General features: G+C 40.6%; 3 protein-coding genes across 3 annotated transcripts; 1 reads left to right on the top strand and 2 right to left on the bottom strand.

The window, feature by feature from the left end:
• Positions 1-1,175: 1,175 nt before the first annotated feature.
• On the bottom strand, positions 1,176-13,680 carry hpn (hepsin; the record flags this gene model as incomplete). The annotated part of the gene is made up of 12 exons (XM_079226941.1): positions 1,176-1,220; positions 1,613-1,777; positions 2,029-2,171; positions 2,420-2,515; positions 3,649-3,839; positions 3,963-4,128; positions 4,930-4,970; positions 5,169-5,288; positions 5,375-5,504; positions 5,899-5,940; positions 6,081-6,188; positions 13,644-13,680. 12 exons carry the CDS (start codon positions 13,678-13,680, stop codon positions 1,176-1,178), a joined length of 1,284 nt encoding a protein of 427 aa, XP_079083067.1.
• Positions 13,681-17,024: 3,344 nt separating this feature from the next.
• On the top strand, positions 17,025-21,598 carry LOC306745230 (igLON family member 5-like; the record flags this gene model as incomplete). The annotated part of the gene is made up of 9 exons (XM_079227984.1): positions 17,025-17,059; positions 17,521-17,726; positions 18,278-18,420; positions 18,469-18,500; positions 18,907-19,112; positions 20,042-20,305; positions 20,432-20,728; positions 21,087-21,165; positions 21,535-21,598. 9 exons carry the CDS (start codon positions 17,025-17,027, stop codon positions 21,596-21,598), a joined length of 1,326 nt encoding a protein of 441 aa, XP_079084110.1.
• A 1,948-nt stretch (positions 21,599-23,546) lies between these two features.
• Positions 23,547-25,751, bottom strand: LOC306745228 (cell adhesion molecule CEACAM6-like; the record flags this gene model as incomplete). The annotated part of the gene is made up of 4 exons (XM_079227982.1): positions 23,547-23,917; positions 24,469-24,690; positions 24,929-25,231; positions 25,724-25,751. 4 exons carry the CDS (start codon positions 25,749-25,751, stop codon positions 23,547-23,549), a joined length of 924 nt encoding a protein of 307 aa, XP_079084108.1.
• Between the last annotated feature and the right edge of the window lie 1,967 nt (positions 25,752-27,718).

Here is a 27,718-nt window from a genome sequence, read left to right as displayed (position 1 = left end):
TGGTTTATGCTGAATTTCAGGAGCAGAGAGGGAGTTTCAGTATGTAATACTATAAATTGGTCATGGAGGATCATGAGTATACACCATTAGTATGATGAGACATCAGAATTTGAAATCTGCTAATCAATATGTGGTGGGGTGAAAGACATATTTTCTGAGAACATGATTTAGGTTTTAAATCTGTGGATTATGAAGACCTCTGAAACATGTCTCAAATAAGCATCTACACAAACAAGACATTGACTAATATTTACAAGGCGATAACAAAAATACTGATTTCAATACAAGCATCATTTTTACCAGTTCCATGTGGGGATTTGATAAAGACAGACCTTGAATGAATAATTATTTTGCATACAAAAGTCAGGCTACTGCATATAAAAAGATCAAACAAGTAAAAGTTACTTATAAAATGAGATTCTTAAGATGTGAAAAGCTTGATTTTACAAAAGAAAGACTACCAGGAAATATTTTAGCTCACTATTAGCATAAATTACTGACATTATAGGTTGTGTGTGTCTTAGTGTTACACAATGTAAAAGTACTAAAAGCGTTGGGTTTGCGCAATATCTTACACACCAACAGTGTCGTCTGCACTCATTGGGATTTGCTCTGCACGCTGGCAGAAGGAAGTCTGGCACTGAAGAAATGACTCATGTGGAACAAAATAAAATCTCTATAAAAGGAGTTGAGTCTCTTATTGTGTGAATCCCTGTAATTTTCTCAAGGTGAATCTGAGCCTTTTAAAGTCTCAATTCAACTTATTGCTGTTTAGCTCAAGTTATAGTGGTTATTTCTAACTTGACTGAATCTCATATTTTAAAAAACTGGTATCTTAAATCCAGGATAGGAAATGTATAATTCTCTCTCTTTTGCACTTTTAGCAAAACTGTACTTCATAATAACAATGTTAATCAACTTCAATAACTCTTTGCTGATCTGTTTAAAACGTCATGTTTGTCTGTGTATTTTAAATCCCGGGTATCTATTAAGGAGTATGGTCTTGGTGGGCATTTAACAATGTGGGAAGGTTCAGGAACAAGTAAAATCCTTAATAAAAACGTTAGTTAAGCAGGACAACCCGGAACCGTCCAGCTGCCCCCTGTTGACATCTTCCAGGTCTTTTAATATTGTCATCCAAGAGTAGAAAAGGTGGAGACATGGGAGCACGAATCTCATGTCCGAGCCATTTTGTGAAGCCCCGGTGAGTTGTGATAGTTCTGGACGGGAGAGATGAGAGCAGAAACTGTCACGAGAAGAAACTATAGGTTGTAGATGACTTAAACAACAATCCTGAAGCATGCATGCAACATAAACGTGTGTGTATTTGGTGTTGGCACAGACCTTCATTAAGACATTTTGATTCCTTAATTTGGTTTAAGGAATACATGTTTTGTGTGTGTGAAGAGAAATTTGAGTGAGTGATTTATAGATAGCCTGAACGCAAGTTACTGTTATGTTTCTGTAGTTAGGGGCCGTCAATTCACTCGCTGGTGGAGGCTCAGCTATCTCTACTCCCTTGGTTGTGCATTAAAGCTTTGCAACAACACAATACAATACAAACAGTGTTAAAATAAAAACACATAAGAAAAAAAGGAGCACAGGCTCTCACCCTCATTGCCGTAGATATCCAGGGCAGAAATCGGGATATTCTGGTGTAGACGCCAGGTTTCTTGGCCATGGCACAGCCTATTCCCCAGCTCACCACACCCAGCACACGATACCGCCTGGTCTTAGACAAGCAGTCTTCTGCCACAAAAGGACCGCCGCTGTCTCCCTGAAACCACAGAGGATCATAGCACTTGACACACAATATAACAGAGCATTGATTATCAAGTATGTAAGATACTCAAAACAACCAGGTATACACATCGGGCACACACAAACCTTCAGATTATAATCAGAAACATGCATCAGATGTAACAAAGCAGACCAAGATGTGAGGACATATCAAAACATGCAGCTCCCCAATTAGAAACCCCAAAGCCTTTATCCACCAGCATGCAAAAAACACATTCCCACTCTGACCTGGCAGGAATCGGTGCCTCCTTTCTCGTAACCAGCACAGAACATGCTGGTGGTGATCTGATTGTCATAGTAGTCAGGAGCATTGCAGACGGCGTCACTGATGATGGGGACGTTCACTTCCTGGAGAACATCTGCTTGAATACCTGCAAGTGAGAAAGCAAAAACAACAATACTTTGGAGTTTGTTTTCCATCTAAAACATAAGTATTAATTGCTATGAGTCCTTGAAAGAAATCTAATTATCAAGACGTTATTACCTTTTTATGTATTTATGTAGATCAAAGCGTATACTGGTGTCGTTTGTTATGACAGCACGTGCAAACAATGTCATCCAACATCAAATGTTCTGCAGTGTATTACAGTACAGCTGGAATGAAATGCAGACGACTCACCATGGTAATCTACATTTCCCCAGCCTGTTACTGTTCCCATCTGTCCATCGATCAGCCTCTGACCGTAGGCTGGCAGGCAAATAGGCTGGATGTATTCTACATACAAACATATGTATTAGGATGCAAATAAACACATGTAATAATACTTCACCGTCAAACACACGCGCAATCATCCAAATCACTGCAACATGTGTCAGGAGACAAGAGGTGGTGAAATACAGTCAGTCATTATAAATCAGTGGGCAAGAACCATCATTCTTACGGAATTATATACCATATTAATGTATGTAGATCTCAGTTATTTTTACAAAAGAAAATGTGTCAGCTTCTGTCTTGCTATCACTTCAAATGTATAATATGTGACATATTTGCTTTATAAAGCTATAAACCACATGTTTTTTGACAAGTCTATCAACAGCACTGACACTTAGTGTCCTTTAGTGTCATGTTGTGGTTGTAATTCTGAAAGACGAACACTAGATGTCAGAGGTGACCTACTACTTATACATTGCATCAACCGTTTCTACTTCAAGTTTCCTCTTCGTCAATAAACTTATATTTCATAAAACAACTGCTTTGTTCCTCTGCTGAATGTCCACACCTCAGCATGGGTCTCTTTGTTGGTACAGATAATGTTAAAATATATATATATATATATATATATATATATATATATATATATATATATATATATATATATATATATTTGCATTTAGATATTTGTCATTTCCTCAAAACCCATTAAGTATGTTATCTGAAGTTTGACATAGTTGCTCGACTGTTAAACATGTGCAGAGCGCTAACTCCGTCACACAAAGCCAGCCTCTGTCTCTCTCAGATCTATAAAGCCAGTGCAAACCACATACACAGAAAGATGAGTCTTGTAAGCGCATTTACCTTTCTCCCTATCAAAATGTGGATATTTAACTAGAGGAGTCCTGGGATTACAAAGAGCGCTTCGAACCCGAGAGGAACCGGTAGTTACTGCTCAGTGCTGATATAATTATGTTGAATAAAAGAACTTTTGTCCTGCTGACTCCAATCTGGGAAACAGGAGACAGAAAGCAGACAAATGACTATAATGACTGCCTGTCTGTGTCTATCTGGTTCTCTCCAGGTCTTTGTCGTTCTTCCTCATTGCTAATCGTTGTCATCATGCAATGAAAGATTCAGGTGTGTGTCGATGAGTGTGTCTCATGAATAGGTGCGCATGCCTCCGTGTGTCCTACCGTTGAAAGTGAGGGGCTGGGTGAGGGCCAGGACAGCGATGTCCCTGCTGTTGTCATCAATGCTAGGATCAACAAAAGGCAGGTAGCTGCTGTGGTAAACAATGGTGTTCACCTCCATCACGTTGGCGTTGACTGGTTTACTATAGATGGAGCCCAGCAGCACACGCCAGTGATTAACAAAACGATATCGGCTGGAATGAAATAAAAACAAATATATATATATATTGAATTTGTCCACACACAATGTGCTTGACAATAAAATACGGTTCCTAAAATAAATAAAGGAATAAATAAAATCAGGCTGGATTACTGACTCTCTGAAGCAGTGAGCTGCTGAGACAATCCAGCGGTTTGAGATGATGGTTCCTCCACACTGATGAACTCCGTCGTACTCCAAACTGACCTGCCAAGGCCAACTGCCCTGCCTGGCGACCACGCCGCCAACTATACGGTCTGCTGCAAAACTACGCCTGCCACAGTCTGCCAGGAGAGAGAGGAGAGCGTGTACCATCTGGGTAAATTGTAGGTGAGAGAATCAAACATTTAACATCATAGACAGGACAACAAAAAAAAGTAAGTGAGCGTGAGATGAGCAGAAAGAAGGAGAGACTGAATAAAACACCAGACAGTGAGAAGATTAAATAAGATAAGATAATCTTTTATTAGTCCCGCAGTGGGGAAATTGCAGGATTACAGCAGCACACAGGTAAAGTGCACACAATAGACACATAGTAAAATAAGATTTAAAAAAAACAAGTAAAAACTAGTAAAATAGAAATAAAAACAGTCAAGAATCCACAATAGCAGTATTATATATACAGACAAGATAACACATGTATTTATATTGCACTAGTTGAAGTGGTTAAAGAAACTGTGGTGGCGGGTGGCTCGGGGACGGTGCCTGGAAGAGGCCTAATTGGCCTCAGCTGTACTAATTGTGTGTTTGTCCCTACATAAGCAGGAGTAAGCTAGACGCTCGAGAGATGGGCAGACCGACGCAAGGTGGTCCGTTAGCGCAGCAGGACCTAATAAAGCTGTTGTGAACCTTGAACCCTGGTGTGCTGGTGTCATTGTGCTGAGGGTCGACTCACTGGGTTAAGGAAAACCTGCTACAGTAACCAAAGTGATTGAAGTGTTTTTAAGTGTTTTTGTGGTCTACTGCGAGCTTAGTTGGTTGTGCAGCCCGACAGCAGCAGGAAAGAAAGAAGAAGAACAAGCACATATATCAAGGTGTATTGCAGGAGGACAAGCCCAGCACATAGATCAGAGTTCACATCTTACCTTGACACAACAGTGTGAGGACCTCCCTGCTCTCACAGTCACTGAAACAAAGACAGACAAAGTTAGCGTCAGCCTGACAGACAAAAAGGAAACAGCTACACGTAACGGTTCCGCTTTCTCTTTGTCCACCGAGTAGGCAAGTGCAAGACAAGGCAGCAGGAGCAACAGAGAGGACAGTGTGGTAGAAGGTTATCCTGCTGTGAGACAGGTGCCAGATCAAACAGACAGGTGTGTGTTACCATGGGAACAAGGAGTCTTTGATTTTCTTGCCATAGCTGAGCTCTTGCTGTCTGACACAGAAGAACTCCCCGCCATCTCCGCCAGCTTCTGGCACTGACGTGACGGAGTGATTCACCACACTGAAACAGACGCATACACTTCAGTCCTGTGTCCCACTGCGCTGCATGAAAACATGGAGATATACTTGTAAAAAGGAATGTCTCACCTGATGAAGCCCACTTCTTCACAGCTGATGCTAGCTAGCAGCTCATCGGCTGAGGAGGAACACACCTGACGCCACCTCCTCTGGGCAGAGTCAAAGACTCGGAGACGTTGGTCAGCAGAATTTACCTGGACTGCAGGAAATGACACAGGGTCACCTTTTAAACACAGTGGGTACAATAGCACACACTGCCGCTAACGTCTTTCTTTTCTCACTGTGATGATCATCATATGTGTAATTTTTATGAGACCAGCTCCTTTTGAGCAACATGTCACAAAGAAGAGACCACAAACAAAACTCTCTCTTTGCTTGTTTGTACATTAATTCATAAAACCTATTTTACATTTGTTATTTCATTTCATTATATCCATTTAAAAAAAAAGAATCTGAAACTGGATCTGTGTCAAAATACATAAACTGTAGACATAATCAGATATATGTATTAACTACAGTTTAGTTTGTGTTTTGTTTCTGTTACAGACAGACAGACAAACAACGTATTATCAGAAATCCTGTCCTCTACTCACCATCATACAATCCCATGTCTTCTTCCATTGTGCAATACGTGACTACAGAAGGAGAATTTTAAGTCAATAACATCATGGCAAATACTGACAGACTGATCATCAGATTTTTAAATATCTTATTAAGGTCATATGTTTGACAAAAATGTGTGTCACTATGTGTGTGTTAAAGCATGCGGTCTGACCTACGGCCCAGACGGCTGCTCCAATGGCTCCCAAGGTCATCAGTGTCATGCACACCCCGAGAACACGGCAGGGGGTCAACACAAAGGTCAGAGAGATGCCCCTGTTCCCTGCAGACACAGACAACCGCACACATAGAAATGAGTGTACATACACTTATTTAGAGCTGCAACTAACGAGTATTTTCACTGTCAATGGATATGTCGATTACTTTCTTGATCGAGTTGTTTGATATGAAATGGTGATCAGTGTTCCAAAGCCCAAGATAATGTCCTTAAATGTCTTGGTTTGTCCACAACTCAAAGAATACAGAGTTTACGGTCATAGAGAAGTAAAGAAATGAGAAAATATTCACATTTATTAAGAAGCTGGAATCTGAGAACTTTAACAATTAGTTGATAGCTAATCGATTAATCGTTCCCAGACTAATTTTGACATGATTATAAACACAGAGTATGTAACATGTCACGTAGAAACATTCCATATTAAGCACATACCCAGCAGCACTCAAGACTTAACGTCACATAAGAAAACAGCAAACACAGATGGCTGAAGAAGACTAAGGAGATGAAATTAAAAGAATAACTGATATAACAGTGAACAAAAATTATCCTTTTTGTGGTTGACAAATATACTTATGGCAAATGAATGAATACATGGCTGAAGCTAGTTGCTGGTAATTTGAGCTTTTTTTGGATGCTTCAGCCGCCCTACAACAAACATCAGCACAATGACCGGTATCAGCTTGTGTCCCAGCGTGAAGGGGCATGCTGCACATTTTCTGGTGAAGGCTGATTGGATCAATAGTCTAAAGTCTAGCATTTCTCCACAAAGCAAGAACAAAGTTTTAAACTAGGATATAGCCACGTTTGTCCTGTGGTGCATGTACAGTATATATATGTGTGTTGACCAGTGTGTCCCTTTCTGCCCCTCTTATCCTCTCTACTTTATTGCAGACATGTAAAAGATTGGACAACACATGTTTGATTATTAACATGAATAAATCCATTCTGGTGTCAGTTACAGGAAGCATGCTGGCTAACTGTCAGGGTTTAATAGGTCACTTGTGATGGTAGAGAGCCAACACTGATTATTTCCACCTGTCCTGTACCTGTAAGGCAGAATATCTTTAACTAGTGTGGAGGGGGGGAGAAAATAGTATGTCTCTTTATGTGAACGGTCATCCTGCCATGCACATCCCTTATCATTAAGAACAGCTCAGCTCACGTCCCTATACAGTAACGACCGTTTACATAAGACTATGGTAGTCATCATCATCATCAAAGTTAGAGCAGTGCAGACCAAAGCAGGAGGCTAGATTACACTTCTTGACACAGAATCCTTGAAACCAGCCCAACCCGACTGATTATATTGATGAATATTTCAAAACTTCAAACCTTTCTTAGAGCAGACATTTTGACTTGTCACAAGGAAACGCACAGGTGTTACAAATGACATTAACAAAGGCCACGTTACATTCAAGTGTCCCGGTAGGCCACGACAGTGTGGTAGTGTGCTGGCATGCATAACACTGAAGCAGCTCAATGGATTTCAGACCTCATTAGTTGTTTTATTTACACCTGTGCAGACAGGTGTTACCAATAACAGACTGTCTTATGTGATTGATTACGCCTGTATGTTTCCAGCTGTAAAACGTGACAAATTGAACCTGGGAACCAAAACCTAGAGTAGTCTCAAGTATCGGTCATTTTTATTAAATGTATAGATACTTTTTTCTGTTTGTCTTGATAGCTGAAGGAATAACAATAAGGTGTCCATTCTGAGGGGGCTAATGTAACCCTTAGTCAAGTCCTTAGAAATAATCTTAGAGACTGTGTCTGTAACTTCTAAAAAGTTAGCTGTTTTGTAGATGAGTGGATTTTCTGTTCATTACACGGCATTGGACTGTAATGGTATACTTTCCATCAATGTGCCAGGAAACAACTGGAGATACTGTAAGAAAATGTTTCCAATCGAATCAAAGAAAACATTCGACATGCCTGGTTTCCTTCCTGCCACTTTCTCCTTCTAACATTTCGCTCCTCTCTCACATCTCTGTCGTCCTCATTTGACGACTCGAGGACCAAAACAAGTCCAGTTTAAATTATTTGGTGGATTTATAAAGTTAGACCTATCAAATGTCACATGTATCATTGTTTGTGCTGCTGCACAATTTTGTATAGGATGGCACCCAAATCAGTTAGTGAGGAGGCAATTTTGATTTTCTTCTTTAGACATTAAAGGGCCAGAGAACAACTCAAGAAATGACAAGGAACAAGGAACCACTTTAACCGTTTGGTCCCACAGTTGCAGAACTTCTACGTTGTTATCGAGAAAGAGTAGACCCACTAATCCAGTGACCTTAACCTCCTTCAAAGCTATCTCCTCACATACCCCCCCCCCCCCCCCCCCCACACACACACACACACACTACAGCAGGGGTCTCAAACTCAAACTGTGACCCCCTACTTGACATCAACATTTAGTGTTAGTGCGGCCCGCACGTTTTTCTGAGGTCTGCGTGCGCGGCCCCGTAAGATAACATTTACTGGACGTTTCTATTACAATCAACAATCAACAAATCAGGTGAAAGGTGGAGCTGGACACAGACGTCTCTGGCTGTGTCCAGCTCCACCTTTCACCTGATTTGTTGATTCAGGTGTGAGTCGACATTTTGTGTGAAACTACCCAATGAACACTCAGGAAATCCCTGAGGACCTACCCATCCACATACGCTGCAAAGACACACTGTTTTTTATTCAGACAGACAACACACTACCACCTGAGCAAAAAAAAAAACTTGCAGTGTACTAAAAAAAACAACACTGTCCACAGAGAGACGGCAGCTCTGCTCCGCTCAGCTGTTCAGTTTTACTCTGTGCTAGACACACACGACCATGCGCTGGTAAAGAGTACACAGTACACACATGCATACATACAGAGTACATACATAGTACACACATACATACAGAGTACACAGTACACACATACATACAGAGTACATATGTTGTTCTTGTTCTGAAAACTGTTCTTGAAAAAACGAAACTGAAACATGCACATTGTGTAAACATTTAAATAGTTTGTTTTTCTATACAACATATTTTGACTCAAATATATATAGTAAATATTTTGTTTGAAAACAAAAACTGTTGTAATATTAATGTTTCATGTGCACACACCCCATAAAGCTTGATCTGTAGTAAAAAGTCATTCCTCAGTCCAGAGTCTGTTGCAAATGGAACTTATTGACTTGCAGCAGAGATCTAAAAGCTAAACTCAGAGGAGAACCAGACATGATGGACCATTTCTGAGAGAATTGCCTCCATCCTTCCCTGAGCTGACAACAGTGATCAGTCGGGTCATGTACCTTTTTGGAAGCATGTATCTGTGAGAAACCTTTCTCCACTATGAACTTTAATAAATGCAAGTACAGGTCCAGGCTTAGTGATGCCCATCGTGAAGCTGTACTCAGGGTTCCACTGTGACCTGGATCAGGGTTTCTATACTGTGACCTGGATCAGGGTTTCTATACTGTGACCTGGATCAAGGTTTCCACTGTGACCTGGATCAGGGTTTCACTGTGACCTGGATCAGGGTTTCTATACTGTGACCTGGATCAGGGTTTCTATACTGTGACCTGGATCAAGGTTTCCACTGTGACCTGGATCAGGGTCAATGTGGCTCAGCTGTGTGAGCAGAAGCGCTGCCAGGTGTCTGGCAAGAAATAGAATAAAGTACAAATGTATTCAGGTTTTGCATTTGTTGGTTCGGTGCAGTTTCAATAAGTTATTTTAAAAAATCAAATATATTTGCACTGTTAAAAACTATTATAAAAATGTATAGAAACTGCTGGTTGCCTTTTTTATGATGAAAATATGTTATGGATGTAAAAAAAAAAATTGCGCTTTCTGTGTGGCCCTCCGATGAGATCACAATACCAGCGGTGGCCCCAAGCCAAATTGAGTTTGAGACCCCTGCACTACAGCCTCTCCCTGGCCAACCCTATCTGCTCCTTGACTGCATTTCCCTTAAATGTCCCTACTTTCCTTGCCTCCCTCTGTACCCATGCCTCTCCTCCCCTCTTTGTGCCTCCTGTCTGCTCCTCCTCTCCCTCTGTACCTGTCCTCTCGTCCTCCTCCCTTCCTCAGGCTGCTCCTCCAAACTCTCAGTCAGCATAATAATGGGGGTTATTGTTCCTTGGGTTGTTACATTCTGTCTAACAATGGGGACCCAAAGGTCAGAAAGAGATGAGGAAAGCCGAGATAGAAAAAACAAAAAACAAAAAACAGTGAACATGATAAGTATCTGATGAAGGCCACTTAACATATTATAAGAGGGACATTCCAGGCTCTTTTTGTTCAGATTGTGTTTTCCAGGAAATACCCCAACATTCCCTCCACACACTTTAACTCCAACTGCGCCGGAGCTGCCCACCCCTGTTCATCTTCTCTCTTCTCCCCCAACACAGCGCTCTTCACGATCAAACTGCCGGACAGAACAAACAATCTATTGTGTCCACTTCTACCTGAGACCACCTTCTCCTGAGTGTGTGCGTGCCTGCATGTGTGTGTTATGAGTCAGGGATTTACCTGCAATCACTGTGGTATTATGTGACGGCGAGTACCCTGCGGTAGTGAAAATGGTACTAGTACCCATTATAGGCATGTTGCATACCTTTTATTGTGTAATAGTGAACTTCACTTGAAAACTTCAAAAGATGTGATCTACGAACAAAAGTTTCTTGAAGACAATGTGTCACGATACTGTTAAATATATATCATATTTAAGCTTGTAAAAAACAAACTTACTGAAGCTAAATGTATGGACAGCAAAAGGATCAACAAGTGGTACAAAGGGATTGAATATTTAGGGCTTCCCCACAGCGGGACTGGATAGTTTGTTGCCATGTTTATTGCTGCTGTGGTAAATAAAGCTGGCGCGAGAGGTAAGAATGAGTCATCACTTACTGTTTGTAGCCCATCCACACAAAAACACACCACACACACATGCATCTTTATTTTGGGTTATTATTTCTATCCTCATCCATGAGTCACATGACCAGGCAGAAGCATGGAAAAGGTTCACTGTGTTATTACTCATTCACAGGCGTGTCTGGGAGTCACAACATTACTTTTGCACGCACCCCCTCTCACTGTACCACCATGCTGTTGGGTGAAAAGAAGCAGCTGTGTACCAGATGAGATATGTGGATGTACACACCCACGTCACACCAAAAAGAGAGAAAAGTATGAAAATTCACAAAGACAACACATTCTGTATTACGAAAAGCGTGTCTTTTTGTCTTCCTAATCAGCCAAGTTTTCTATTACGATGTACTGAAGTTAATCTGAAATTAAAGATACGGAAATATATTTATTTATTTCCTTTCAAGGAGCTGTATCTAGCATTCAGAGCATTTATTAACTATTTGCTACGTAAAAAAAGTACATAGTACTGGGTAATGTCTACCCAAGTAGAGAATGAACATCCTGATGCTATTGCAGCATCTACGCTAAGCTCTTTAAGAGTGTTTAATTGTGTAGAAGTCTATAATTGTTGTTTAAAACAAACAACCCCTCAGCCCTCGCCCTCAGCAACTCCTCAGAGAACGCCGATTGGACCGTGCACCGGCTTACCGACACAATCACATTACTTGAAGCCTGTAATGATGGATGATGGATCGCACGAATCAAGCTGCCGTACAAGGTAATAGAAGTCATAGCTACGAACAGAAGTCAGTTTTCTCTGTGGATAACACTCTGGAGATCATCTTCATGTTTTTCCAAAGCTTCCTGCTGTATCACACAGTTTGCTCCATTGTCACGGAGATGGACCTTACATGCATGTTCAGTGACAACGATCTAAAAGTTAGGTTTGAAATTGAATTGTTAACCTTGAAAGTACTGGTTTTACAAAATAATCCAAACTCAAAGTCCATGTCCTAGTTGTTTACATATGAGGTTGATGTTCACTATGGCTCTTGATCCACTCCACACCTCACTGCACAGTTAGTCTCTGCTGCGTTGTCCTCCGTCCACTGACATTTAGATTTTAGGAAACACATTCCAATAGTGTCAAACCAGGAAGAACAGATTGTTATGTATTTGATCCATCAAAAACAGGGCTGAGCTACATCCAACATACATCTCACTCCAATAAGGACAGAATTATAAAAATTATATTAAAGAATATGTCCTTCCTGAGTAGACTTTAGTGAACCGTGGTGTGGTTAGAGCAGTATGAAGCCAATATAACAACACAGAAACAGGAGACAACCTCTCACACACTCACAGCAGAAGCTCTGGCTCATAATTGTAGTACCGTAGTTGTCATGACAGAGAAGTAAAAATAAACACAATCATGCTGTGCAGTAAATACTAGTCTGATTACTATAAATGTGTGTAAATGTGCATATTTGTGTGTCTGTACTTGCTCACACATGTACTCTGTACGCATGTCATGTTGAAGGTAAACACAGCTCGTTTTTCTGAATGTAGATCATGTCCCACCTAATCTAAGCGCAGACTCAAACAAAATAAACCGCACCATGTGGGCCACTCCTTGACTAGACCTTGCTTCTCTTGTAATTACACACACCAAATACACAGCCTGAATCATTGCATCTGGCTGGGCTCCCTTCAGTCGGGCAACAGAAACTACAAATCCACAGCTGACCATGTGAAGACACAGAAAGTAGGTCACAACCCAACCAGAAGAGCTGGTGAGAAGAACAGCAGAAGATTTGGAGATGTCAGTTTTCAACTGAAGACTTCACTTAATGGGAGACTACTGGCTTCATTGCACTTAATTTGTCCCCGCAATGTAAGGTAGGTGTACTTTTGTCGAACAGGGCTGTGGGGTACGAACATATAAAAGGTTTCACAGTTCACACTGACAGAAGCTCTTTCTAGCTGCAGTCAAATTGAGCGAGTAATCTTATCTTTACTTCCTTAACAACATCATATAATTAGCAGTAAACTCATTAGGAGCCATAAAGCTGCACAGCTGACCAACACTAGTGCCACGTAACAGATGTGAAGTCTCTGGTTTCCTTTCAAATGTGTGTTTCACTGATGGAGTGTGTTCGATGGGATCAGGTAGGAGAGCTTCATTGAGAGCTACAGTGAGTTGTTTGTTCATGACTGCTAGGAGAGATTTGTTATTGCTGTGAATATAATGTGCTACAATTAAGTGTAATTTGGAGTCAAGGACAGCGGTTATTTCTGGCTCCAGTTATCAACACATCACATATCTGTTTGAGTTATGACTTTGCATTAGAAGAAGAAATTGTATAACCAATCTAAGTTCATGTTTTTTTTTTCAAGCTGAAAGAGAAACTTCAACAATAAACCCTGTAGACATCAGAGACAGACAGTCAGCTTTGAACAAGCCAGTTAATGGTTAACTGTTAAGTGCACTGATGTCTGGTCCCAAATACTGACAACAGGCAGCATTCGCTCCAGCGTGACCCGCACTGCATTTTAATTTGTTGTTTGTGAATGTGTGTGTCTGTGTGTGTGTGAATGACAACATGACCAACAGTGTATGCATTATGTGAAACTCACCCATCTTCCCCTCTGTCACAACTTTCTCAGAATACATCTATATACAATAGGAAGCCGAGGGCAACAGTAGACAACGATCTGTTTCCGTCCTTCCTTCCCTCCTTTCTTCCTTTTTTTCTTCCTTCCTTCCTCCTCCTTTTGACTCCTGAGGGCAGGTGGTCTATTGCCTTGCCAGTCACTTTTGCCTGGTAATATAATAGTGACAGTCAAACACAATATTGTAGGTAACACTTGTATCTTTTAAATAAACATTTGTCACAAAGACAGTTAGACCAAGTTAAATTGTTTTGCCACAAACTAAAATACTAATTAATAATTATACTACACGTATGCACTACACTTTTATATTACTTCAAATGAATAATCAATATGCTCCAAAGTACAGGCAGGTTACATCACAGGTTTGTTTGCGAGCAGTTGTTTTCATTTATTAATTATCTGTATCACACACACACACACACACACACACACACACACACACACACACACACACACACACACACACACACACACACACACACACACACACACACACACACAGCTTTTCCTCGAAATCTGTACCTTCATTCCACGTGAACAAGCTTCTTATTATAAAAGACTGTTGTATTTTTTAATTAACCAAAGGCACTTGATATGAGGCCACTGGGAGAAAATGGTCACAAAGCATTCTTACATGTAATAATTAATTAATTATTAATATTAATTAATAGAAAGTTATGGAAAGGATTTTCGCAAATGACTATATTGTACAGGTAACGCTGTTTAAAATGAGAAGACTTTTTTAATGATATTTGTATCATTTTAGACTGCAGAGGTCTTTAGTCCTCTGACATGGTTAAACTGGTTCAACAGACCAAAGGACATTAAAAAGGTTCAGCACGACAAACTCTAATGTCGGCAAAATTAAAACTATATAAATTGGCTACTTTATTTGACTGACTTCAAATAGCTACTAACTAGTAACTAGTAGGACATATTCTACAGCCAGGTTAACGACAAGCATTTAACGTCGTTGATACCAGAACCTGACAACTAAGTAGCTAATAGCTAAGTATATATACACAAACTACAGGGCTGAAACAAAAAGTGACTCACCTGTATTTTCTTGCAGCAGGTGTAGTACTGGCCTTCGTTAGTGACAAAGTATCTTCTTTTTTTAATCTTTGACAAATAGAAAAACAAAAGACTGTTCTGCCTCAAAAACAGGCGGCCATAGTCAAATGTACTGATCAAACACCAGTATAGATAAATCCCAGTTTGCAGTAAATCCTTTTTCTTTTCTTTTTTTGCTTTCTTCACAGGTTACTGACCTCAAAGAAAGAAAGAAGAAAGGAAAAAAAGTAGCAACGTTTTAGCGACCGTTTCTGTCAACCAAAACCTCCGACGCCCGTTTCTAATAAAAAAGAGAGAAACATTTGGAAGACTAATGGACTAATTGAGACAAAGTTAGTGAAAGTGTATCCCAACTTTTCTCGTTTTGAGTGGTCGTCCTGTGAGCGCTCTGCTGCGCAGACGAGGGGGGCACGAGTGACGTCAGCGGAACACACGGGACACGAGACACCTCGCGCGCTGCAGACCTGCTGCAGGTGAACACAGGGTCCTACAAAGTTATATAACATCATGTAACGGGCACTGAGTCGATTGGGAACTGATTTAAGGATGTCGGCTGTTGTTTGTATAGAGATTGCTGCTCTCAGCTAATGTAAATGAAGCTTCATGTCTCTAACTGGGCCAGTAAACACAGTGTCTCCCAACCACCACCCACATTTATTTACAGTGAGGTACCTTTACTGACATGAAAGCCAAGTCATCCTCCCAGTTCCTCAATAGCAGAGACAATAAAAGGGAAGTTGGTCAATCTGACCAAAAGGTCTTAGCTCTGTAGGAAGAGAAGCAGGGACTTCACTGATTTAACTAAAGAGTACAGAGCGAGGTATACTGGTCGACAGAGTCACACAGCGGTAGACGAGAAGGAGAAACAAAGCCAAAAGGAAGGTCAGAAGATCACAGCAAAAACAAGCATCAGCCACTGCAGGAAGAGAAGAAGATGGGTGGACGAGAGGCACAGTGCTGCAGCTGGCTGATGTTCACACTCTCTCTGAAAGGTGAGATACCGGCAACATCCATGGTGACTCTTTTCAAGACCTAAAAAATACGTACGGCAGGGAATCACACTGGCAACACTGAGCACCTTGCCACCTCCACTAGTTGCATTGTTTACCACAGCACATGACATCTGCAGCCATGCCGAAACGTAAATGTAAGTTCACGGACGAACTAAAAAAAAATACCCATGTTTTCGTCTAGGCCATGATGCTTCGGAAGCTGAGTGCATGACATGCATAGCAGGCACTAATATTTGTATTTTATTCTTAATAAAATAAAACGTATTCTTAATATGTGGCCATAATAAGAATTCATTATTTATTATTTAGAATATTGTATTTGTTATCATTATTGCTTTAATATATGAGGAGGACTAATAAAGTGTCTTTATTTTCTTATTTTAATATGTGGCTATATAAAGTATTTATTATTTAGAATTTTTTATTTGTTATCATTATTGCTTCAATATATGGACAAGACACATTAAAGAAGCACCGGACTAAATGCCACAAAAAAAGATTTGTATGCATTCACATATATTCATATACGCCATGCTACGAAGTGTCCTCTTTTTCACAAACTCAAATCTGGTCACCCTAATGGTGACAGCATTTAGCCTTGGGAGGATGAGATGACCGCATGTGTCTGGAGTCTCAACACTGATTGAACATAAATAACTGGAAGTGTTGAGCTGGACAGCTCATTCTTAGAGTGACATTGATACAGCAGCATTTAAAGCGGACGTGTGGTCACAACGGATTGGAGGATTATGACAGCGCCATTTGTGCAACACCTTCCCCAATTGTTAAGTTGCAGTTGCCACAAATACAATTGTACCAGTAGCAGAACTACGTGAATGTATCTATTCTTTATGCTTTCTTACATTGTACCAAAAAAATAAATATAATGACTAGAGACCAAATCCTTCTGAGCAGAAACAATCTTATTTCGGTATAAGTATTTTTAAATGTTCAGAAATGCAGTATTGCACATTGTAGTTACAATAGCAGTTAACAGTTATAATATGATTGCACTCAGATGTGTCAGTTGCTCTGGATAACGGAAACATATGTTCCCTTATCTTTCACCTGTCAAATATACTAACTGAGTTAATTTTACACCATTGTTATGTAACTTGATGATATATTTTAACACATCACTTTTGCCCCTCAGGTGTTCTTGCAGGTGATTGGTCAGTTAGTCTCCCCTCCAATCCTATCTATGCTGTGATTGGTTCCTCTGTGGTTCTCCCTTGTTCCTATGACTACCCCCAACATGCTAATGAAACTCAGGAAGAGAGGCTTTCTCAGGTAATTCAATAAAGAAGGCATTGTTAGCCGTTGCAAAACATCTTGCAGTGTGTCTTCAACCAGAAGACTTTCTCTGCAAGGTTTAAAATCTGTAATCCGAAAGAACGTGCAGCTGATTAAACCTCTTTAAACTATTTTAAGCTTGCAATTAGTGATTTTAACATTGCAGTGTTTTAGGACCAAGGATCCTAATTTTCTTCTTTTTTTGTGTGAAAATGTTTCAATTTGTCTCTATTAGGGTGGAGGAAGAGGAGGAAGAGGAGAAGGAGGAGGAGGAGGAGGAGGAGAAGGACAACAATACAAAGTTTTGTCTGAGATGTGGTGTCTTGAAGACAGTCGCTGTATAACATCAAGGTATTGTTGGAGACGCACTGAAACCCTTGTGATTCATTGAGGCAAAGCTCTCATACCACAGGGTTAAGACAAAAAAGTAATTATCTAAGTCTTTCTGTCCGTCTCAGCTACGTCTTCCACAGCGCCGGCATCTTCCTAGATCCATCCTATCAGAACAGGGTGGAGTACCTGGGACAACCAGGGACACAAAACTGCTCCCTGAGGATCTCTGACGTGAGAGAGTCGGACAGCGGAGCGTACGTGTTTTACCTCATCACCAGCCACCCTACACAGAAGATGCCAGCGCAGAGTGGTATACAGCTCCTGGTGGCAGGTGGGAATATTTTGTTTACAACTGACCATAATCAACATGAATATTTGTGTTTGCAAGTTCTTCAATATTTCAATAACAAGTGTTGATGTGTTGGCACTGTTGCTAGAAGTGAACCACTTCCTTTCTGCAACTCCGTTTGACACTTTGTACTATTTATGAGAAGTGGAATTTAAACTGACCACTGACTGCATACGGTAAATAATGTATAATCATTTCACAAAGTCATTGCTCACAGACAAACATGTAGAGACAAACTGTAAACAAGTCTTGCTGAACTTTTCAAAAACACGGGATTTGGAACAATTTAAGGTATTAGCGCCTGTTGAAAAGCAATCTTTTGGGTGTGTAGATTGTCGGGTGTTGGGAAATGGTGATCTTGTTCCACCACAAAGATAGTCTTAAGAAATGTTTGAGAAACGTCTGTGAGGAGTCACACTCTGGTTGTTTTCCTGTAACTAATTGAGTTAATTTAACACCATTGTTATGTAACTTGGTGCTGATGATATATGGTGCTGATGATATATTTGTAACACGTCCCCTCTGCCCCTCAGGTGTTCTTGCAGGTGATTGGTCAGTTAGTCTCCCCTCCAGTCCTATCTGTGCTGTGATTGGTTCCTCTGTGGTTCTCCCTTGTTTCTATGACTATCCCCAAGGTGCTAATGAAACCAAGGAAGAGGGGCGGCTCTCTACTCAGGTAATTCAATAAAGAAGACTTTGTTAGCCGTTGCAATACATCTTGCAGTGTGCCTTCAACCAGAAGACTTTCTCTGCAAGGTTTCAAATCTGTAATCAGAAAGAACGTGCAGCTGATTAAACCTCTTTAAACTATTTTAAGCTTGCAATTAGTGATTTGGACTTCTAGAGACAGGGTAACATCAGCATAAGCATCTGCTAATCTGCACTGTTTTAGTACAAGAGATCCTAATTTTCTTTATTTGTGTGCAAATGTGTCAATTTGTCTCTATTAGGGTGGAGGAGGAGGAGGCGGAGGAGGAGGAGGAGGAGGAGGACAACAGTACAAAGTTTTGTCTGAGATGTGGTGTCTTGAAGACAGTCGTTGTATAACATCAAGGTATTGTTGGAGACGCACTGAAACCCTTGTGATTCATTGAGGCAAAGCTCTCATACCACAGGGTTGAGACAAAAAAAGTAAGTATCTAAGTCTTTCTGTCCGTCTCAGCTACGTCTTCCACAGCGCCGGCATCTTCCTAGATCCATCCTATCAGAACAGGGTGGAGTACCTGGGACAACCAGGGACACAAAACTGCTCCCTGAGGATCTCTGACGTGAGAGAGTCGGACAGCGGAGCGTACGTGTTTTACCTCATCACCAGCCACCCTACACAGAAGATGCCAGCGCAGAGCGGTATACAGCTCCTGGTGGCAGGTGGGAATATTTTGTTTACAACTGACCATAATCAACATGAATATTTGTAGTTTGCAAGTTCTTCAATATTTCAATAACAAGTGTTGATGTGTTGGCACTGTTGCTAGAAGTGAACCACTTCCTTAATGCAACTCCGTTTGACACTTTGTACTATTTATGAGAAGTGGAATTTAAACTGACCACTGACTGCATACGGTAAATAATGTATAATCATTTCACAAAGTCATTGCTCACAGACAAACATGTAGAGACAAACTGTAAACAAGTCTTGCTGAACTTTTCTAAATCACGGGATTTGGAACAATTTAAGGTATTAGCGCCTGTTGAAAAGCAATCTTATTAAATTGTGCGGTGTTTGGAAACAGTGGTCTTGTTCCACCACAAAGATAGTCTGAAGAAATGTTTGAGAAACGTCTGTGAGGAGTGAAACTGGTTGTTTTCCTCTTTTTTTCTCTGCTGCCATACTGTGTCTGTGCCATACTGGGTCAAAATATATATTTTAAATGGTAAAGTACAGCAGAACAGACATTTATTATTTAAAAAAAAGCTGGATATTTGTATTCGGCTGAACGATTTTCAACTCAATTGTCATGTCACATTTTATTGTTATTTTATTGACAGCTTTAGAGAGATGAGTAAATACAGCAGTTTCACCAAAATTGGGTAAAAAAACCTGCTTTTATACTATCAGAAAGAATATATATAATAGGTGGCATACTATTATTGGTCAGAAATGAATAAACTTCTGGAAACAGTCCTGAATAAACATCATTAAAAGAAAGCAAAAACACTGAATGGATGTATTTCTACAATGCAGATTATCCAGTTCAATGATGACTTGTATCTACCTGAATATCTAACCACCCATCTAAGTAAGTAATCTAACCACACATGCACTTGTCCTCTTTCCTAACCGTCGTTTTCTCCAGACTCCTCCAGTGCCGTCACAGTGTCCGCAAGTCCTTCCAGTGACATCACGGAGGGCGGAGCCTTACGTCTGGCCTGCTGCAGCCCTGCGGCCAGTCCACAGTCCTGTTTCAGATGGTACAAGAGCACAAGCACCGGCCTGAGACACGCTGGACAGGTGTGGAACATCAATGAGGTTACATCTGATGACTCCGGCAGCTACTACTGTCAGATACACACTGGAGATGAAGTGCAGAACTCAACAAAGTTGCACATTGACGTGCAGTGTAAGTAAAGTCATTCTTGATTTAGTCATTCTGTCGTTTGCTGTGCGTAACCTTTACATAAGTTAAGCAAGGTGCTTCTGACGAGAATATTCAGGTCACTGACCTTTCATCTCCTTCCTGTTCTAGATTCTCCTCGAAACACGGCTGTCTCAGTCTCTCAGACAGAGGTCGGGCTTCCTGTGACTCTTACCTGCAGCAGTGACGCTAACCCGCCTGTCCTCACATACACCTGGTACCAGGGTGCAGCGTGTCTCCCTACAGCAGACAGAAGCTTCCATCAAGCAAGGCAAACCCCGGCTGCACCCACAGGCCTGACACTCAGCAGTGCTAACTTCGCCGCTGAGCAGTATGGGCAGCACTGCTGCGTAGCACGCAACAGACACGGATCTCAGTACGAAAGCATAACCCTCACAGGTACCAAAGGTAGGTCGATGACGAGCCTGTCACTCACACCAACAAGAGTTTTGCAGTTTATAGTGGCAAACATATTTGCCCCCTCAATCCTGCAGAAAAGAGTCCCACAATAACACCTGTTGTGTGTGTTGTTATGTATTACAAAGGCAAAAGTAGTACATACAGTGACTTGGTTGGGGAGATATTTGTGATTCGTTGGAGAAGTTTGAGCCACCAATCCTGTAATTAATGGCTGACCCATTTTGCCATTCATTACCTACCACGTTTTACAGTTCTGTACATTGCATTAAAGACTACTGCCTGAGATAGTTTGTTCAGGGTCTAATCCCTATTCTGTCCATGACAGTGACCCCGTCTGACTCTTCAGGAGGAAGACTGGCAATTATCGGAGTGACCGTCGCTGTTCTACTAGCTATTATGGCCTTAGTGGCCTTTTTATTGTCAAGGTGAGTTCTTTGCTTCTCTTACAGCTGATCAGTATTATACAGTACGTCTTTATTTAGTTATATTTCTATCAGCGTTTCAGCATCAGGAATTTTAAGATTATATTATCCACAAGAAGTGATGCTGTGTCTGAAACCTTCTGATGCTTCATTCATATTATGAACTTATTATTCACATGTTTGGTGCTTGAAGTATTTCAATAATAAGATGTGACTATAATGTGTCATAAAAGGTTGAGGTGATGCCCACAGTAGAGTCTGAATAATAGCCAAAGATCTTCAGTTGTTGTTTTTTAAGACAAATGTATCAAGATCAAAATAAGTTAATAATGTAAGTGTCAGTGTTTTTTTATTCATTCTTTGTCCTTTCAGGAGACAGAAGTCATCCAGACGCCAGTCGTATGTCCTCACTGAGACAACTGCTTCAGCACCTTAAGGACTCATTCAGCACAACATACACAACAAAGTGCAACCACCAGAAGAGACCTTTTTTATTTCATTAAAGTAACTCAGCATAGCTAGAATGGGTTTTTTAAACCCTCAGGCACTCATGTTTCCAAGTAAACCCTGGTGACACATGCAGATACCTTCAAACTAGTACTGCATCACATGCTGCTGTACATTTGGGTTGCTTGAAATCATGCACACAGAAGAAAAACAACTTACAAGACGGTTTGCAGTGGCGTCAACTCACACAGTGTGACAACCCGAAGATCAGGCAAGGAGGACACCATCCTGAAACCCTTAATTCCTGGATTTCAATAAACCCGAGGATGAACACTGAAGACTTTAAGAGACTAAATGGTTCATTTATATAGAATATATTCCATTATTAAGTGTGATTGGGATAAACTAAATGCTGCTGTCAGGATTTAACCAAGCAAACTTCAAGAAAATTGTTTCAGAGATAATAAACGGAAAATCCCCTGTTCTCATCAAAGTCCTCTAGTCGGTTGAACTGTTGCAGGAACAGATGTGAATGTGAACACACCCTCCATGGTTCATCACATATGGCGTCCACAGAGGACATCCGCTGCCACAGATTTTAAAAGCGCGCCACAGAGTGCACCCAGTTCTGTATAAGCAATGTCAAGAAACAGCTGTTGCTTGAAGCCTGTTGGTGATGATGATAAGAATGAAGATGATGATGGAAAACACGGTCATAAGGATCCAATTAGAAGTAGTTTGCAGTTAGGATGGGGCCTCGTCTGTGTGGTTTTGAGTAAACTCTTCAGCGTGATAAGGCTCTAAAAGATAATGGCCAGAGCCTTAGGATGACAACCAGGAGGACAGTGACTCGGACTTCCATTTAAAAATACTTGAAAATCTACTCCTCATCTCATTAGTCTATTTTTAGAATGTTTCTTATGCCTGATTTATCATATTTAATTGAGCTAAAGGGCTGCACACATGCTAATAAAGTAAAGAAGAACATTTCACATAATGTATCCACGTCAATTCGAGAGCTGTTCAGGTGCATTTACTGGAAGTTGTTTTACATTTATTTGATGATTTAATGTGGAGAGGCTCTACATATTGTAATGCCACTGATTCCATCATAAATACTGAGCTTCTCATTGCTGTTTTAAGCTACAGTGTATGTCACCTGAGATTTGCTCTAAATGGGACTTATTTAGGCTATTGAAGAAGTTTACCAGAACATAATGCACATGCGTATGTTAAACTCAAGGGAGCAGCAGATCCAGATTTTATGACAATGATTCCCGATACAGTCTGCTGGTATAGTACAGTGGTATAAATGCTGGTATAAATGTCGTCAGGCCGAGGCAGGCTTCACACGTTTCCTTCTGTAACCCAGTTATTTAGGCCTGCATGACGTTTTCATAATCATTGCAGCTCCCCTGGAATACAACAGGACAACTTTATACATTTTGTGTTTTACTGTCGTTCATTTTACTGAAACAGATCAAGGTCCCTCTTACCTCTTCATTCACAGCAGAGTTACGTCTCAGCCTCCTTTAACAATTAAAAAAGAAAAGTGTGAACATTTAACTCTTATTCTTTTCATGCAGTCACAGTATGAAACGTCAGGTACAGAATCAAGAGTATTGGATATAACTTAACTTACCAAATAATAAATAGTGGAAGCAACAGGACAATAAAGACTTTGACTCCAATACCAACATAGAGGACGACACGGTTTACTGTTAGCAGAGATGGGGAAAAAACTGGGTGAGAAATTAAACTAACTTTCAAAGATAGTCATAAATGTTCAACAAAACAACATTTTGTTTATTGTATTTTCTGCAATATTTTTTACCAGCAGTTTTGAATCCAACTCGAGATTTATGGTTGCATACAAGATTAATACAATTGTGTTGTTTCCCTAACCCCCTAAAAATCACGCTAGTTTGCAACAACACCTATGATTCCTCATTAGATGAGCTTCTTGATGACACATCAATACAATTCCTGAACAGGTTGTACTTGCGTATCTTTCCTGCATTCTCACTGTCTGTTTTGCCCACTGGTAGCAGCACCTCAGTTGAGTTGCTTCCCCCCAGTTGGTTCCTGGCCTGGCAGAGGTAGAGGCCAGTGTGGGACGCCTCCACAGAGGGGAGAGACAGCACTGGTCCTGATCCCACCTGCAGCAGGGAGCTGGAACTGGAACCAGTACTCCTGAACCAGGTGTACAGGTCTGCTGCAGGGTTAGCGGCACTGCTGCAGGTCAGATTCACACCGCTGCCCAGGTGGCCCCAATAACTCACCTCAACAGATACGTTCAACGGGGGATCTGAGTCAAAAACACAACCACTGTGCTGTTTACACACTTAGAGAATGCATTTTTTACAAGTTTAAAAGAAAATATTCATACATAATCCCGACCATTTGTAGCCAAAGCATGAGCAGAATGCTGAAGCCTAAAACCTGGAAATGAGTTTGCATTTCTGCACTTTCAGTTCCCTCGTCTCAAAGTCAATGTTCTTATCTGAAATGCAACTTCTGCTTAAGTTTAGATGATTTAAAAGTCTTATTCTTACGACCTATTTTTACTTCAGGAGATAAACCTATTGTGAAATGTGAAGGCTTTACCAGTCTTAAAAGAGGTGCATGCTAACAAGTGGCTAAATTAGACTAATCGTCAAATGTTAAGACATAATTCATCATTTTGCTGCTGGCAGTAGCTTTTTATTAATGGGGAGATATGAAAGTGGCATTAATCTGCTTTTCTAACTCAATACGCAGTAACAAGCAGGATTATATGTCTTTTGCTGAACTATTCCTGTTCATACATCACAGAAATATGAGTTTCTCAACCAACAATGTCATAATAAACTAACTTACACTGAACATCCAGAGCCACCGGATCAGATAGTACTGACTCCTGTCCTTTGACAGCACAAACATATTTCCCAGCATCCTCTGCTTGTGCCTGGAATTCTGGTTTGGCTCCAGGAAGTCCATCTTTAAACCAAACTGTTCCAGGAAGTTGGCAGGATGTTTCACATGTAAGAGTCACGTAGTCTCCAGCTCTCACTCTGGCAGAGGAAACACTGGCACTCAGCTCTGCATTGGTCAGTTCAAAAATTACCAAGTCAATGCCATGAATCACACATTACACAGTTTTTCAATTTAGATGAGATGAGACCTTTAGGTTCACACGTATAACGCGCCTTGTTAGTTTCACTTTCCGGCTGATGAAAACAGTTGCATGTTGACAGTTGACACCAGAAGGGGCGGGACTTTGCCACTATATTGAGAACAGCTGAAAACATTAGTCACACTCAATGAACAATCATTTTACCTGTGACAGTCAGATACACTGACCCTTTACTCCGCCTCCCATACGTCTCTGTATCGAACCTGAAGTAGTAATATCCGGTGTCATTAACCTGCAAGTCATGAATTGCCAGGCCACAGTCGTGCTGGTGGTCCCCAAGATATTCAGAACGATTTTGATATGAAGGAAGGTCTGAGAGCGCAACACGTCTCCAGGTGCCATTTTTGAATTCCCCTTTGTACCATGAAGTCTTTCGAACAGTTTCTTCAGCTGTGTAGTTGTATGAGCAGCTGAGCTCCACCGACGTTCCATTTAAAGCACAAGGATCTGCGTTTTCAAAAGTCACAGACCAACTGGCACTTACAGTCCCTGCAGAGAGATCATGTAATGTGTTTGAATTAGTTTTGTCATATCACTATAGATGCAGAGTTAAACAAAGACATATTTCTTTAACTTTAAGATGAGACTTGAGAGCAATAAAGGGAGTGAATTCATCAGAAAAGTCAAGACCATATGTTTGATAAAGCGTTGGTCGGGTTGCAAACATTTGAATTTGGGTAAGTGAAGACTGTCTCACCCCTATCTCTTGTGAAAATTAAATTATGCCCTTGCTTGAAGTGTTTATAACAATGCAATGTGAACAAAATAGAGGGATGTATATATATTAATTGTTAAGAATGGCTCCCATTCAAATGTCATATATATATATATATAAAAGTGAATTACAACAATTCAATTAATATAAACAGCAGTTATGGAAAGAAGTTTAAGCCTAGCATTTTGTGTTGAAACCAAATTTAAAAAAGAATCACTCCTTACCTGGCTTCAGGATCAGAAGCACTAGCATTGCCAGCATCTTCAACGCAAAACACAAAGTTTAGAGATAGATATGAGATTTGGAGAGTTGATCTCTCATGAATTGGCGTCACAGCGAACAGCACAGATCAGGAGGAAAGTTGTGAATAGGGGATATCCAAACAAGCATCTGATAGTTGACAACCATTTGCGGCTACCACGTCATACATTTATACATTTCCGTATAAGCAAGAATGAGGGTATGATGGGTCATTGAAAACGTTTTACTGGAAGTATGTATCTACAGCAGAGAATAAGAGAACAAGTAGGAATTGCACAAAAACGAAAATAGTCATCTTTAAATGGGGAACTTGTGGTTGAGACTTTGTTTGCATGTGTTTGTGTACTGCACGCTGAGGTGTTTCTTTCCTTCTCAAATGTGTTTCACAAGACACAAGACAGACTTTTAAAAGTAAGTCTACTGTTTCAACATTGAGAATAGCTCCCACTCAAATGTCAACATCAACACTGAGATGTTTATCACTATGTGTTACGTCTCAGTCCGGTAGTTTCCTACAATTATTTATTATTTTGGCAACATCAGTCTCTGGGCCAGAGATTCTGGACAGATTGCCATGACATGTTGTTCTGATCCCCAGAGGAGGAACCACTGACTTTCCCTCTAGCCCAGGGGTCTCAAACTCAATTTGGCTTGGGGCCACCGCTGGTATTGTAATCTCAACGGAGGGCCACACAGAAAGCGCAAAGTTTACTTATTTATTTTATACATTCATGACATATTTTCGTTATACTTAACAAAAAAAGGCAACCAGCATTTATACATTTTTATATTAGTTTTTATCAGTGCAAATATAGTTTGTTTTTTTAAAATAACTTATTGAAACGACACCGAACCAACAAATGCAATCCCTGAATACATTTGTACTTTATTCTATTTCTTGCCAGACACCTGGCAGCGCTTCTGCTCACACAGCTGAGCCACATTGACCCTGATCAAGGTCACAGTGAAACCCTGAGTACAGCTTCACGATGGGCATCACTAAGCCTGGATTTGTACTTGCATTTATTAAAATTCATAGTCAAGAAAGGTTTCTCACAGATATATGCTTCCAAAAAGGTACATGAAAACGTTGACCTGTTGGTGGGGCTAGAGTCTAGCCCCACCAACAGGTCAACGTTTTCAGATATTCAGAGAAAAATAAATCAGCTTGTTGAACTGGCACAACCGTTTGTACAGACATACATGATTCCTACACAATGTAGTCTGATTTTGGTGATCCCTTGACTTTGAATCTGCAGTCAAACGTCTCTGGACAGCTGTTGGATGCATTTGCTACAGATATTCGAGGGCTTTTTTTGAGCCCCTGACTTTTCATCTATCCTGCAAAATACCTGCAACACTCATCCCATCAACATTAGTTGTACATGAGTGTCAATTTGCAAGTTAGCTGGGTAACTAATAGGTGAACTTGCTAAAAATCAGCATGTTAGCATTTACAGTGCGAACATGTTAGCATGCTGAAGGTATCATTTAGCTCAAAGCACCGTTGTGCAGAGCCGCTAGCGGTTCACTCTAGTCTTGTTATCAAGCAAGAAGCAGAGCCTAAATATATAATCATCTCTTTCCACTTCATAGAACCTTTCATCTCAATGTCAAACAATGAAAAACGCAATAATTACTGTAATTGGTACAGGCCGTTCAAACAAGAACAAGAGCAAGTATGCAGTGAAAAGTGATGCAATCTCCTCTTTGTTGTCGGCAGGTCGATCTGCTCGTCAGAGGGAACTTATTTGAAAGTGAAATTGTGAAGTAAGGGAGACTAGGGGATAACGTGTGTGTGTGTGCGTGCGTGTGTGTGTGTGTGTGTGTGTGAGAGAGAGAGAGAGAGAGAGAGAGAGAGAGAGAGAGAGAGATTTCCTCCAGCAGCTATTATTGGTTCAGGCCAGGCCTGCTCAACCTGTTTTTTTGTTTTTTGTTTCTCAATCATAGAAATCCAT

Source organism: Taurulus bubalis (genome assembly GCF_910589615.1).
Source record: "Taurulus bubalis genome assembly, chromosome: 12".
Lineage (NCBI taxonomy): Eukaryota > Metazoa > Chordata > Actinopteri > Perciformes > Cottidae > Taurulus > Taurulus bubalis.
This window is presented reverse-complemented; position numbering and strand designations above follow the sequence as displayed.